This window comes from Sesamum indicum, linkage group LG3 (assembly GCF_026168435.1).
Source record: "Sesamum indicum cultivar Baizhima isolate 11 linkage group LG3, ASM2616843v1, whole genome shotgun sequence".
In the NCBI taxonomy this organism is placed as follows: Eukaryota; Viridiplantae; Streptophyta; class Magnoliopsida; order Lamiales; family Pedaliaceae; genus Sesamum; species Sesamum indicum.
The window spans coordinates 28,147,598-28,161,893 of NC_142659.1; the positions used below are offsets into that span (position 1 = coordinate 28,147,598).

Sequence of the window (14,296 nt, forward strand, 5' to 3'; positions counted from 1 at the left end):
AATCATATAACATCATGTTAATGTAATTATAATTAAGAATCTTAGTTTAATAAAGGGAAAGGAAATGGACGTGAGGGATGAAATAAATAACGAAAGGGAAATCACGAACGTCAGTACCTTGTCATGTTACTAATATTGAAACCTTGCACGATATGCTAATAGCTCATCATTTTCTCACTACAATCCGCTCCAACATTTATTTCTTTATCTTTTTTTTTTATTTGATCATATAACATTATAAAATATCTCATTTTTTATTACAATAATAGACAGATAAATAAACGAAATAAATTATTTTCTAACAAAGCCCAATAAGTACCATTTATAAACCTTCTTCGTATTAACAGTAAAATGTTTTCTTTTTAATATGAAATCGAGTATAAAAACAACATATTAACAGTAAAATATATATTATGCCAGCATTACATAATTACCTTGATATTTATGGAACTTTTCAATAAAATAAAAATAAGAAATCTTATTTTTTATACCTGAACATTTAGTAGTTTTTTCCCTCGTCATATTGGTAAATGAAATATGGAGAGAGGAACATGACTTTCTTTTTAGTTCTTTTGATTGGGGCATAGAGTGGCACATCTGCTAGAGAATCCAAGTGGGTTGGATATATGAATTTTTAGCTCGTTTAGTTTTAACTTGTACAGTTTTAAGTTGTATAGCTGTTACCCATATAGTTTCAGAGTTTTAACTTTCAGAATTTGAAAAGATGAGTTCGTGTAAAATATTTGTTAAGAACTCATATTCTTGTATGTATTTATAGTATTCGAAAATATCAATTTATTTAATATTTCTTCCATCATCAATAACCAAATTAAACGGGTCATAAATATTAAATCTTGTTGTTTTATTTTATATTTTATATGGCATAGTATGTATTAACATGTGTTTGATTTACAACTAAATATTTATAGTACATGACACTACAAGATAACAAATTAAAAAAGAGAATTTGAGAAACAAAAACCTTAATTTTTTTTTTCTTACAAAAAGGAAAAGATCCATAGGAAAGAAAAAAGGGTATTCCAAGATATGGCTCCTTTCATAGTAATATGAAACTTAGGGTCTACACGAATAAATAATTATTTTCAAGAAAATATATATTAAGTAAAATAATTGCAGGCATTCCTCCATGTATATATGTGCGTATATAGAGAGAAGGAAGAGTATAACAATACAACAGCAGTAGACAAGAGAGAGAGAGGATCCCCTTCAGGCCCTGTTTGGATGCACCAAGAATCCCTTTTGGGGCTTTGTTATTGACACAGAAAAGAAAGAAACAATCATTGGAGCAGGCCAGCTCTCTCCAGTTTTGTTGTTCGTCATCCTTAGGAAAAACTATTCTACACCTCTTTGTTTCTGTGCTTTGATTTCCTCTGCAGTTGTTGCATTTCGACTCCTGTAATCTTGTTTCTCAGCTGCATCCTCTTCAGATCTGTCCACCAGTTTTCATCTCTAGTTTTGTTCTGATTCAGCCCTCTTTCTCTGCATAAAATTCTCGACACAAGTTGTTATTTTCTTGCTGTTGATATTGGGAAATGGGCACAGGCTGGAGAAGAGCATTTTGCAATACGGTTCCTAGGGACAGAAGAGAAGCCGCCGTCGCCGCGCCATCAGTTGCGGCGGTGGACAAGCAGCAGAGCCCTAAGACGAAGTTCGGAGGAAGCAATCCCTCCACTCCTCGTTTGCGATGCAAGACTATTGTTAATCAAAACAGTGACAATCTTGATCTGGTGAGCCCAAAACTGGAGTGCAAAACCACTCCAAAATCTCACTCCAAGAGCCCTAGAACTCGTCTTGGCTCCAATCCATCGTCTCCCAGATCCCCTTTCTCCATCCTCAAGAACACCCTCCGTTTATCAAGAGTAAGAAACTACTACCGCCCCGCCCAATTTCGCTTCCCAAATTTCATTATTTACATGCGTCTCCGTTCAAAATTTCATCTGATTTTGGTTTCGTATATGCAGAATAGCTGTGGAGTGTGTATGCAGAGCGTGAAGACAGGTCAAGGAATGGCAATCTACACAGCGGAATGCTCCCACGCTTTCCACTTCCCCTGTATAGCCTCGCACGTTAATAAGCGAAGCTCTCTCGTCTGCCCCGTTTGCAATACCACGTGGAAAGATGTTCCTCTACTCGCAATACATACACAAAACCAGACCCAAATCAAGCAAAATCATGCCCCCCAAGAAGAGGAAAAAATAGTCCAAATTGATTCTAACACTCCCACCAAAACCACCCCTGTTTCCAGCCCCAAATTTACCAAACAGTTTGAGGTGAAAAGCTATGCCGATGATGAGCCATTGGTAACTCCCAAAGCTGGTGCGAAGTTCGTTCCTATTCCCGAAGCTATTGAAGATGAAGCGGAGGAGGTTGAGGAGTTCCAGGGATTTTTCGTGAATCCAATTTCGAGCAGCGATGATGCGTTTGCGTTTAACAGGGATTCGAGAAATGTGGAGGTGAGTTTGTTGCCTGACGCTGCGGTTATTTCTCAGGGACGCACCCACGACACATACGCCGTCGTTTTGAAGGTCAAGGCCCCACCTCCGCCGCACGTCCGCGACGCAGCGAAACGTGCGCCGATTGACTTGGTGACGGTCCTCGATGTGAGTGGTAGCATGTGCGGAGCCAAGCTGGAGATGCTGAAGCGAGCCATGCGTTTGGTCATTTCCTCACTCGGCTCCGCTGACCGTCTCTCCATCCTGGCTTTTTCGGCTACTCCCAAGAGACTCTTGCCATTGAGGAGGATGACGCCGAATGGTCAGCGCACGGCTCGTCGGATCATTGATCGGCTCAGTTGCAGCCAAGGGACTAGCATGGCTGAAGCTCTGAAGCAAGCCACTAGAGTGCTTGAAGAACGGCGGGAGAGAAACCCAGTTGCTAGCATAATACTTCTATCTGACGGCCAGGACGACGCCGTTCCACCCAACAACGATGCGAACCAACGGCGCGGGTCATCCCACGTCTCCTCGACCCGATTCGCCCACGTCGAGATACCCGTACATTCCTCCGGCTTTGGCCGCGAGCCAGCTGAGGACGCCTTCTCGAAATGCGTGGGAGGGTTGTTGAGCGTGGTCGTTCAGGACTTGAGAGTCCAGCTCGGCTTCGGATCCGGGTCCGATCCGGCTGAGATCACGGCCGTCTATTCGTGCAACGAACGGCCGACGGTGCTCGGGTCGGGCTGTATCCGGCTTGGTGATCTATACGCTGAGGAAGAAAAAGAACTATTCATTGAAATCCGGGTTCCCGCTTCACGGGTCGGGTCACACCATGTCCTTTCGGTCAAATGTTGTTACAAGGACCCGGCCACTCAAGAGCTGATCTACGGTAGGGATCAGGCGCTGCTGGTGCCAAGGCCCCAGACAATCCAATCCGGATCGCCGAGGATCGAACGGCTGAGGAATGCTTTCATCAGCAGCCGAGCCGTCGCCGAGTCGCGGCGATTAACCGAGCATAACGAGGTGTCCAGCGCCATGCAGCTGTTGTCATCGGCTCGAGCGTTGTTGCTGCAGTCGAGGTCAGAGTCGGCTGGTGAGTATATCAGGGGCTTGGAGGCTGAGCTGGCGGAGGTGCAGTGGCGGATACAGTACCAGCAGCAGCTGATGGTGCGGCGGAGGACGGAGGAGAGAGATACGGGGGTGTTCGTGGATGAGAATGGGGAGCCGCTGACGCCGACGTCGGCTTGGAGGGCGGCTGAGAAGCTGGCTAAAGTGGCTCACATGAAGAAATCTTTGAACAGAGTCAGCGATCTGCACGGCTTCGAAAACGCTAGATTTTAGCTGCCTTTTCCATTTTCCTATTTTTGTTTTAGAAAATTAAAAAAAAGAAAAAAGGATACAAAAAGAATATAAAGAAAAGGCAGATTGGGCCCGGCCCGACTCTTTGGTGCATTGCTGGAACATATCTTCTCTTGTTTTTTCATTTTTACACATTAGTTAAAAGAAAATAGAGTAATTTTTTTCTCAGGTTAAAATGTATTACTACTTGTTATATATATTTGTAAAATTTGTAGTACTACTAGTTTGACTTTATATCAGGAATGGCAACGAGGCAAGTAAATCAGCAAGTTTGGGTTTAGGGATTTTAATGTTGTAGGCCCAAATAATATTTATAAATATATTTAATGAACTTATATTGTAAAGATAATGATAGCGTACTTCAATTTTAATCATATCGACTAAATAAAGTCAAAAAAATTAATCGAGAGAGAATCTAAAGGTTAAGTGGTTTATAAAGAGAATTTTGGGTCATAATGAAATCAGGATGGGTTTTAGGTCCAGCACTCCCAATTTGGGAAGATATATTCCATTCTATCAATGTATTATAATATTTCACATAATTTTCTATTTGAATAACCTTCCTACAATAAATACAACTTTTTTAGGATAAATTATAGTGGGTTTTGATGAGATTTATTATAATTACAAGAATTTTCTTTTTATTTGAAAAATTACAAATACTCCTTTGAGATTAACAGTTGTCAAACAAATACCCCACAATGGACTGATACAAAAGTATTTATAATTATGACAAATCTCAATAAAATAATTTATCTTTTTCTTTAAGGAGAAAAATTTCTGATGAGCAATACTTTTGTACGTTGGATTTCTCTCTCTCTCTTTTTTTTTTTAATTCTAAATAAAAGAATGTTTATTATTAGCGTCGTAAACGCACGTAGACAACATAATATTATTGAGACGACTTAATTGCATCAATGAATATAGAAAAGTGGTTGATGATTATGTTGTTGGAATAATATATTATTAGCACAACATAAAGATATTATAGTTAATACGGTAATAATTAAGATTACAACTATAATGCAACCAATCATAGTGATTTTCAGATATTGCACTCACGATCAGTGTCTTTGGTACGCCCATATATATGTTCTGACTTCCCTAAAATAATAATTCTATATTTTAATATATTTATTTTAATTTTATCTAAATTTTAGAATAATTAGGTAAATCTTGAACTTGAGTTTTTGCGCTAAGTCTCTTGCAAGCCTGGAAAAGCACTACAAAAACAAAAAAAAAGGGATTTGGCACGGTTTGGGGAATCGTTCCAAAGCCCGTTTCATTTTGGAACGGTTTTTAAAACACATCAGAAACGGATATTGAAACACGACGTCATGTTCAACCATTTCTTTGGGTTATAAATTTGGAACGGTCAAACCGTTCCAAGATGAGCTCCAATCAAATGTTACTAGTTCCATTCCAACTACTGTTTCAAAGTAGTAACCGTAAGTGGTTGGAACTCTGTTTGAGACACTATATAAAATTAGAAATGTTCCTAAGTCAACCGTTTCTATATGTATTGCAATGGATGTCCCCGATAATAACAATTTAAAAATATATTCCAAAATATTGCAATAGAGTGTTTTCCTATACATACTAGTGCCAAATTTCATTACCTTCAAAACAAGGGATGGTGGAGGCGGCCAACCTCCCAGTCATCGCAGTCAAGCTAGAGCAAGACCCTATCCCCTCATGGGCTGGTGGGCCTTTATTACAACCCACATTTTCAACCTTCTTGTGAGCTCCTGGGTTGGGGGTCTCAATGAGGTCTCCCCCTTTAGGCCTCGTGCCTTCAGGGGCTACTCCTGGAACCTCCTCTCAAATTAAGCCTCTACTTGGATTAAGGTTATTTTTTATATATTATTTTTATTATTTGAAAATTTATAAATATTTTTTTAAATGAAAAATAATTACATAGCTCTTAAAATGTAGAGTTGACATTATTACTTTACCCTTGCTAAAATTTTAAAAAAAATTGAGAATATATAAAAAAAATTAAAAGTTGGTAAAATAAATAACCATAGGGAATATTAGTCCATAAAAATACTTTAGAAAATTTTAAAAAGTATATAAAATTATAGTTCATAATTCAAAAGAGCATTTTTGACACTAAATTGAATGAAAATCTAATGAAAACTAATGAAAAAGACTTATTATTAGACAATCGTTAAAATTATGAAATTATTTATATTTTTTTTTTCAAACAACATAGATGAATTTATATTATACCAAATTTTAAAAGAGGCAACCGTAATTTACCCAATATTTAGATGAAGATGAGAATGAATGGTGAGTATGCATGTATGACGTACCTAGTTACATATATAGTTTAAGTTGCATTGAATGTGTGCGTAGCTCAATCGCTATCAACTTGCGCTTTAATCTTACAAACAGAGTCCTGCGAACCCTGAACTGCTATTTTCAGTATTTAATGTTGTTTCGACTGACTTTCTTATGTCCGAACAGGTTACATTTATCCCATATGCATAAAAATGAATGTCGAGTGAGGCCCATCACCATCAGCACTGGGCAGCAGTGAAATTCAAAGAACTTGTAGTTATGACCCAAACCCACCCCCCATTAACCTCATTTTTAGGGTTCTTGTCTGTCTTCGAATTGGCAACATCTCATGAGCTGTTGTGACAGCTTCTGAGTTGTGAAGAAAGACGATTTCTTCCCTAGGGGATCAGACTGCAGCATTATATACGAACATTAGGTCACAATCCTATGAAGTCGCATGAGCAAATGAATGATTATAGCGTAAGTCACCTGCCTCCATTTTTTGAGTTGCAGAGGAACTATTTGTATTGTTGAATTCTCTAATATCGATCAAAAAACAAAAGCAGGGTTACTGTCTTGATCGGCTATAAATCCTGACGCGACCAAAAATGGCTTGATGTTGATGGTTCAACTTGAAATCTTTGGACAGGACTTTACAAGCTATAAAAATGAAACTTGTAGAAAACATTGTTAGCACTTGATGCTCTAGTTTGTATTTGTACGAATAAAATTGTAATAAGATAAGAGTAGATAAATAAAGTAGAGTGCAAGTGCGAAATTAAAAGTTGATTTGGGAGCTCACAATTTATAGGGGATTCCCATCCGTCGGTGGGATAAGGCCGAATTTCCCTAAATTTGATAGGAGAATTATCTCTTTACAATTGAGTCTCATGTGTTCTTTCTGTTTTGACGGCTAAAAATTATCCGTATCTCTATCTTTCAAGTAAGATGGTCGGATTCCCCACCTTTTGAGACTCAGTTGAAGGCATCCCCTTGCGAGGATGGCTCCTTTATATGAAAACAAGTGGTTACCTTAAAGATAAGGATGCCTTCAACTTGTTTTCTCTTATTGCCACGTGTCCTAATTTTGACGGTTGAAACTTATTCGTTCTAACAAAATGACATGGAGCAAATAGTCCTACGTGGATTCACCTGGAAGCAAATTGCTTCTCCTATTGCTCCTGAAAGCAAGATTTTGAGGATACTTAAGGCACGTCGACTTGCTCTTGAGATTATTGGTTCTAATAGATCCTAAACGGGTTCTTCATATTTAATTTTCTATTAGTTTAATAAAAGTAATTTTAGTAATATAATAGAATTAATGAAAGATATTCGTATACGTTATAATCATGAGTTTATTATGGATTCTATATGGGTTGGTGATTGATTTTAAGTAGGTTGATAATAGATTCTATATGGGTTGATAAAAGTTTAACTAGATTGGTGATGTATATGGGTTGATGATGTGTTTTAAGTTCATTAGAATTGATTTAATTATACTATATATCACTAAATACTTTTACATTTCTAACTTTTCACATTTTTATGAAAAATAAAATTTTCAAAATTTATTTAATAAATTATTAACTTTTAAATTAATGAGAAACAAATTAAAGGAAAGTGAAAAATTTTATAAAATAGTCAAAAAACCTGCAATTTATACGTGACCATTTAAGTTTTTTTTTTTTTTAAATAAATTGACAGTATACAATTATATTATGAATTTCAATGAATATATCAAATATCAATATCTAATAATAATTTATAATGAACTAACATGTGTTATTATTATTGCGATTGAAAATTCACAATTCAATTTAAGAAAGAATCATGGAGAAATCGATTTCACAACTATTCACATCATGATTTGTTTCGAAAAATGCAGTATCTTTTAATACTTTAGAGGCTTTTCATTTTATATTTAACAAATGAATCTTTAATATAACCTAATTACTTTTCATAACAATGAATAATACAAATCTAATCGTATTATATTATACCACAAGTTGTATTAAACTATTATTATCTTATTATTATTATTTAAATTTTGTAAATATTAAGTATAAAAAAAATGATAAACATCAACCTAATCCAATTCATTTTCAATCCAACCCATTATTTCAAATTCATTTTTAAACCCAATTCATATTGAATTGGACTCGACATGATTCGCCCTTTTGCCATCCCCAAGCAGGATTGATCCACTATGAGTAGCTCACCACCTCAGTCACTATCCTGGTGAGTGAAGTTAATTGCCCGTGTCTGAGATCTAACATCTTTAGTTTTGCCCTACTTGTCGTAATTCGACATCAGAAGTATACTCATTTTCGGCCTTCGGTGTAAAGTTTAGGACATAAACACAAACAGAATCACATAAGAAATTTGATAGAAAGACAAATGTGTTCTTTCTACTACTGAATCATTTACAAGTTATCTTCTAGACAAGAACATTTATGCTTAAGGTGTAAACTTGAGAATTGTTTGATAGTAGAAATCTGGGAGCAAAACGTGAACCGATCGGATTGTCTTGTGCATTCAAACTTTAGACGGACTAAATGGCTTTGGTTAAATTGTGAACAGCACATCCTCTGTTTTGTATAGAGCAAAGGACAAACTGGATCAGTAAATTAATTACAAAGATAGATACTTTTCAAGCGACAGTTACAGACACTTGGAACAAATCATCGTTACATGGACCAAGCTCGCATCCTAATACCTTAATTGTATTGTACAAAGGCGGATGGTTACTCATGCGCGGTAACACATCGACAAAGAGAAACAACCAACTTGAGACAATTGTGTGTTTTGAAACAAATGTAATATCAATGGGAGATTGGCATGAAACCTGGTCCCGCTAATATATTGTACCACCACAAAAAATTTGAGAAACGTGGGAAAGCATGATAGAGGGAGTTCTCTGCTTATTCAGAATGGAGGCCTTTGAAAGAAACAGATTAGTGGAGAAGATGGAGTAGAGCTTACTTCTGAGTTTGTTCCACCTTGGCTCGAATCTTCTGTTCCAATTCAGATATTTCAGTCTCTAGGTTGAACATACGGTTAAGTGCATGCATATTCTCAAGGGTTTCGCTCAAAGTCCGGCTATCACTCCCATCGCATCTTAGGTGCTGCATGGGACCGTGAAGTAGCTTGTTTACGATGCCCCTGCTAAGGTCATCTACAGCCTTCCGTGTCTTCTTTGGAATGTCATCTCCCATTTTTGACAAGCATTTATCCAGCTCCGCAGCTCTTATTCTTTCAGCATAGGCCCTCAACTTCTTGATAGTTGGAACAGTTGCCAGTGAGTCACGCCAGGCTTCAAATTGTTTTGATTCCTCAGCAATAATAGCCTGAGCTTCCATTGCTTTACGGAGCCGATCTTCTTTATTAGCAGCTACAACCTCCTTAAGGTCATCGACATTGTAAACTCGTGCTGTCTCAAGCTCATTGACACATGCACCAATATTTCTTGGAACAGAGATATCAACAAAAAGCCTTAAACCCCCTACACTCGGATCAACAGGCGGAAGATCCAGAACATGCTCTTTCAGAAACAGAGGGGTCTCAGATGCAGTGCTGGTAAAAACAACATCTGCTTCAGCTGCACAATTAAGCATTTCAGTAAGGGGCTTATAGATTATCTCGACATCCTTTATCTCCTCGCGAATGGCAGCAACTCTGTCTTCACTTCTGTTCACTACCACCATCTTTGTGCAACCTTTGGCTACCAGGTGCTTGATCACCAGCTTCCCCATCTTGCCAGCTCCGATAACTAACATCCTAGCAGTAGCATGGGAGGTTTCAGGGAGCTTCATCAAAGCCAACTCTACAGCAGCCGAACTCACAGAAACTGCCCCTGCTGCAATGTTGGTTTCAGCTCTAACCCTCTTTCCAACAGTGATGGCATGTTTAAAGAGCCCGCTTATGTTCCGTCCAAAGCCCACAACCCCTTGCCCAACTTTGACCACTTGTTTCACTTGAGCAAGGATTTGACCTTCTCCTAATACCAAGGAATCAAGTCCAGCAGACACTTCAAAGATGTGCTGTGTTGCTTCTTTGTCATAAAGCAGAAAACGGTGCTCACAGATCTCTGAAACCGGAATTCCACTGGTCTGAAAAAGCATATGGTCCATTATCAGTTCATTGAAAGCATAACGTAAGAAGTTAGGAACAAAAAGAAGGATTCCCGATAACCACGCAGCCCCCAACCCCTCCATCCTCGATTTATCTCTACTGGCAGAAGTGAAAGGGGTGGAATTTCAAGAAAGGAGAAGAAACCAAATAAAGACAACTCTACCCAGGAGATGAAAACTAATATTGAATTAGGTCCATATATTATGATTCTACAATATTCTTATCAGCTAAAGAAAACATATACAATCAATATATTGAATTCATATTTATCCCCTTCATGTTCATTAATATTGTGGTAATAAAATTTCAAGATACTTAATGGATTACCTTTGACATCCATTCAGTTACTTCTTTAACCCCCCGCTGCCGAGAAAGAGCTAGAACATATATCTCCATTCGGTTACAGGTACTAAGAACAGCCGCTTCTTCAATATGATTCAATCCACATAGTTCACCAATAGCCCTTGGCCACTCTGCTTCAGGAATAGCAAGTTTCTCCCGCATTTCCACAGGTGCGGTGTGGATGCTGAGACCAATTACTACAATACTGCTTCTTTCTTTCGTATACCCTGGAAAGTATAATTTGAAGAAAATTCCACATCCATTAATGAAAATCGTGCACCAAAGAAATGGAAAATAATGAGTGGTCTTCTCAAAGATATGAAGACTACACAGGAGATATAAGCAGATTATGCTGTCAAAACTACATACTTAGATCAAAATGCAAGAGAACCATGATTGTAAATCCTTTAGCCAATTAGCGAATAGAAAGAGTAATAGCAATTGACGCAAAAAAGCTACACTTGTTATGCCAGTAGTTTTTCATAGAAACTAAAGCAAATTAATTAGTTCCGTTCATGGCTTATGGGAAAAGTAATCTAGCTGGAGCATCATATCCTTATTACTGTCAATGTCATTCTCAACTAGATTATACTGAAAAACTTTGATTATCAAACAGAAGACTGAAAAATTGAAGATGCATACAAACTCGCAGGTAGTGGGCTTATTTTATTCACCCATCACATTCCAATATGATAGTGCAATCAACTAGGGAAAGGAGGAAAGGAAGGGCAGTGCTTACTGTCAGCAGCTGAGGTCTTCAGCTGTTCAAGAGCAGAGAGGCTCGAAGCCGAAGCCGAGGAGGAAGCCGCATTGATAGGATCCAACTTTTCTGTCTGAACCACAAAGTCGGGCACAGCCTCACACCTGATCATTCCGGAATTCCTCCTGATCAAAGCCGCCCGCTTCGGTCGCGCCGCAACAGGTTTGCATATCAAGCCAGCCTGAGCTGCGGAGGCGGACGACGACGCCGAATTACTGAGTAACAACGTCTCGAGCTTCGCACCCACAAACGCACTCGAAACAGCCATTTTCCGCAGCCAATTCTCCAATTACCCAACCCCAGATCAAATTCCGATAAATTGCCCCCCAAAACCCTAAAATCAGGAAATTGGTATCCAGGGTCTATTGGGAGGATATGCGATTTTGTGATTTTTTGCGGGTTTTGATGCTTGTGGGAGGAACGGGGCAAGTCTCGTCGGCCTTTGATGGGTGTGTTTGTTTGATTGTAATTGTTTATTTGGGTGGAGAAAGATTATTGGGTGGATTTCTTTGAAATTTGATTGGCTGATTGAGGCACGTTTTATCCACACTCACCCCTACCCCTACCCCATCACCACCTCCCCAAATTTTTATTTTATTTTTTAAGATAGATACCGTAATTACATTATTACATTAGCATTTTCAATAAATTGAGCAGCAAATAGTACTTCACACCATTACATTATTTATGTGGTACTTGCAAATATTTTTTACTTTGCCGATGAAACTAAAATGATAAGTTACAAAAATTAGCAAAAGTGTCGGTCAGTATTTTGAGTCAAAAGGTCGTGAATTCGAGTTTCACAGATATAGGAATATTGCCGATCTATCTTTTAAAAATAACTTCTTATTTTTTTTTTCATTGAATATGTAGGCCGTAGTATCTTATTTATTTGTTGTCTTTAAATATGTTAGTTGATTTAGAAAAATCGATGTATTGAACGAATATTTGAGTTTGAATATACTATATAATGTTGTAATGAATCGAATCTTAATGAGAGAAAAAGAAAATAGCAAAAATTGAAAACATTTGAAAATAAAAGTATAAGATGAATTTAAAAAAAATTACAGATTACATTGACACTTCCTGAAAGTATATCTAAGTACACAATATTTTAAAAAATTACAACTACACACTTTGAGATTGTAGTTGTAATTATAAATATACTCCCTATATAGTGGCAAGATTTTGCCGAAACACCTCATAAGGTACATTTTATAATGGGTGTCAGTGTAATTTACCTTAAAAAAATTGAAGCTTGAGGAATTGTAAAAATAGTTTAATATTTATAATTTTATCAATAAATTAGAAAAATAAGTGGAAACTTGCCTATAACTTTTGGTTTAAAGTTATTTAATTTAATAAAATTAAAAGTAAATCTATTTTCAATAATAAGATGATAAGTAATTTAATCAGTTGCAACTCAAACACCCTTTAGCATCATAGTTCCCTTACTTTTCCAAAAATTTCCTGGACAAGATATTTACTTGTAATGCATTATTATTTGGGTGATTGAAAATTAAATATAAACATTAGTAAATTATCCAAATAAGACAGCCTGTTATAAACAAATTACAATGTCACAATAATATTCTTATATATTATACAAAAAGGTTCTCAAATTACATTAATAATTCTAAAATTTATTATACGATTAGTTTTTGAGTATTCTTGTTTTTTTTTTTCCCTCTCATAATGATATAATTACAAAAAAAATTATTGAATATTCTATTTTTCATACAAGATGTTTCACTTTATCATAAAAGTGGCAAACATGGTCCTATGATGATTTGCGTCTCATATTTTCATCCACGAGTTCATAATTTGTCCCTATTAAAAATATCATTCATACGAAACGTAGTTAAAATTTAATCTAAATAAAAAAGTTGAGATGATAGCTACGATGTCAGAAGTTTTAACTCCAATTATCGACCCCTTATGTCCGTAGGTTTCAATAGAAACATCCACCAAAAATCAATGGAGAGCATCAACAACATGCTTAGACTATGTTGTGTTTTTTATTGAATAGAATCAAGAGTTTGAAGTGTTTGTTTTTAAACAATATCTAAATGAGAAGTTGTAATTTCAATCTTCTAATCCATTTCCAATTTGATTTTATATTATAATTTATTGTCTGGTGTACATTCAATTAAAGGCATATAGAATTCTAAAATGTAAATCACATAGAAAAATATAAATAAAACGACATAATTCGATAACAGTAACTCCCATGACGTAGCGACAGAGTGAATCTGAAAGGGTACGATAATAATGAAATATTTCAAAATACTTGAAAGTGAAAATTTAAATGACTTAAAACTTGTTTTCAGATAAATAAAATTCAAATTATTGCAATATCTTCTAAACAAGTATTCATGATTTTTTTTTATATTATTCAACTCAAAAAACATGGGCTTTGAAAATAGTTTGATAAAATCATTACATTGTTAATTTTATTGCTATTATATTTTAGAATAATAAAATAGAAAAGACTAGGAAATTGGGACGACGCTCTCTAAGTCCATCAGCAAATATGTCGAAACGTACGTTAACTTCATCAAATACTTGAACAAGTATTTAAATTTGAGTATAAATTTGATACGTTCAATTCTTAACTATTAGATCAAGACAATCAACGATGATCTAATTTGAGACATCGAGTCTGACCCATCACTCGATAGTTTGCCGATATAGATTTTTTTTTTTTTAGATAATTAGGAAAAAGTAATGTTTGTCAATGATGAGAATGTGATAGGTGTTGAAGAATGAAAAGGATAAGATGAGAAGAAGGGAAATGTGAAGAGTAGAGACGGAGATTGGTTCATGAGATTTCAGGGTCTTTTTCCGCCACAACTTTGATTCAGAAGCGTGGAAAATATTTGATCTCACACTTTCAGATGTGGACGTCACGATAAAAAAAAATTGTATATTGACTACAATTTTAATAATTATGAATAAAAATTATTTT

General features: G+C 36.3%; 2 protein-coding genes across 2 annotated transcripts; one reads left to right on the forward strand and one right to left on the reverse strand.

Annotated features, from left to right (window-relative positions):
• Positions 1 to 1,160: 1,160 nt before the first annotated feature.
• LOC105159055 (Zinc finger (C3HC4-type RING finger) family protein) lies at positions 1,161 to 4,046 on the forward strand. The gene is made up of 2 exons (XM_011075989.3): positions 1,161 to 1,880; positions 1,983 to 4,046. The coding sequence occupies exons 1-2, from the start codon at positions 1,554 to 1,556 to the stop codon at positions 3,792 to 3,794; spliced, it is 2,139 nt and encodes a 712-aa protein (XP_011074291.1). The 5' UTR covers positions 1,161 to 1,553; the 3' UTR covers positions 3,795 to 4,046.
• Positions 4,047 to 8,714: 4,668 nt separating this feature from the next.
• Positions 8,715 to 11,794, reverse strand: LOC105159056 (glutamyl-tRNA reductase 1, chloroplastic). The gene is made up of 3 exons (XM_011075990.3): positions 11,308 to 11,794; positions 10,554 to 10,795; positions 8,715 to 10,204 (listed from the first exon to the last, which is right to left on the reverse strand). Exons 1-3 carry the CDS (start codon positions 11,594 to 11,596, stop codon positions 9,074 to 9,076), a joined length of 1,662 nt encoding a protein of 553 aa, XP_011074292.1. The 5' UTR covers positions 11,597 to 11,794; the 3' UTR covers positions 8,715 to 9,073.
• Between the last annotated feature and the right edge of the window lie 2,502 nt (positions 11,795 to 14,296).

Bases quoted from the DNA above. Each gene is read 5' to 3' on its own strand.
- LOC105159056 (XM_011075990.3), bottom strand. From the start codon at position 11,596: ATGGCTGTTTCGAGTGCGTTTGTGGGTGCGAAGCTCGAGACGTTGTTA. The intron at 10,796-11,307 runs GTAAGCACTGCC...TATACTTTCCAG, and splicing joins GAAGACCTCAGCTGCTGACA to GGTATACGAAAGAAAGAAGC. The intron at 10,205-10,553 runs GTAATCCATTAA...ATGCTTTTTCAG, and splicing joins TAACTGAATGGATGTCAAAG to ACCAGTGGAATTCCGGTTTC.
- LOC105159055 (XM_011075989.3), top strand. From the start codon at position 1,554: ATGGGCACAGGCTGGAGAAGAGCATTTTGCAATACGGTTCCTAGGGAC. The intron at 1,881-1,982 runs GTAAGAAACTAC...TCGTATATGCAG, and splicing joins ACACCCTCCGTTTATCAAGA to AATAGCTGTGGAGTGTGTAT.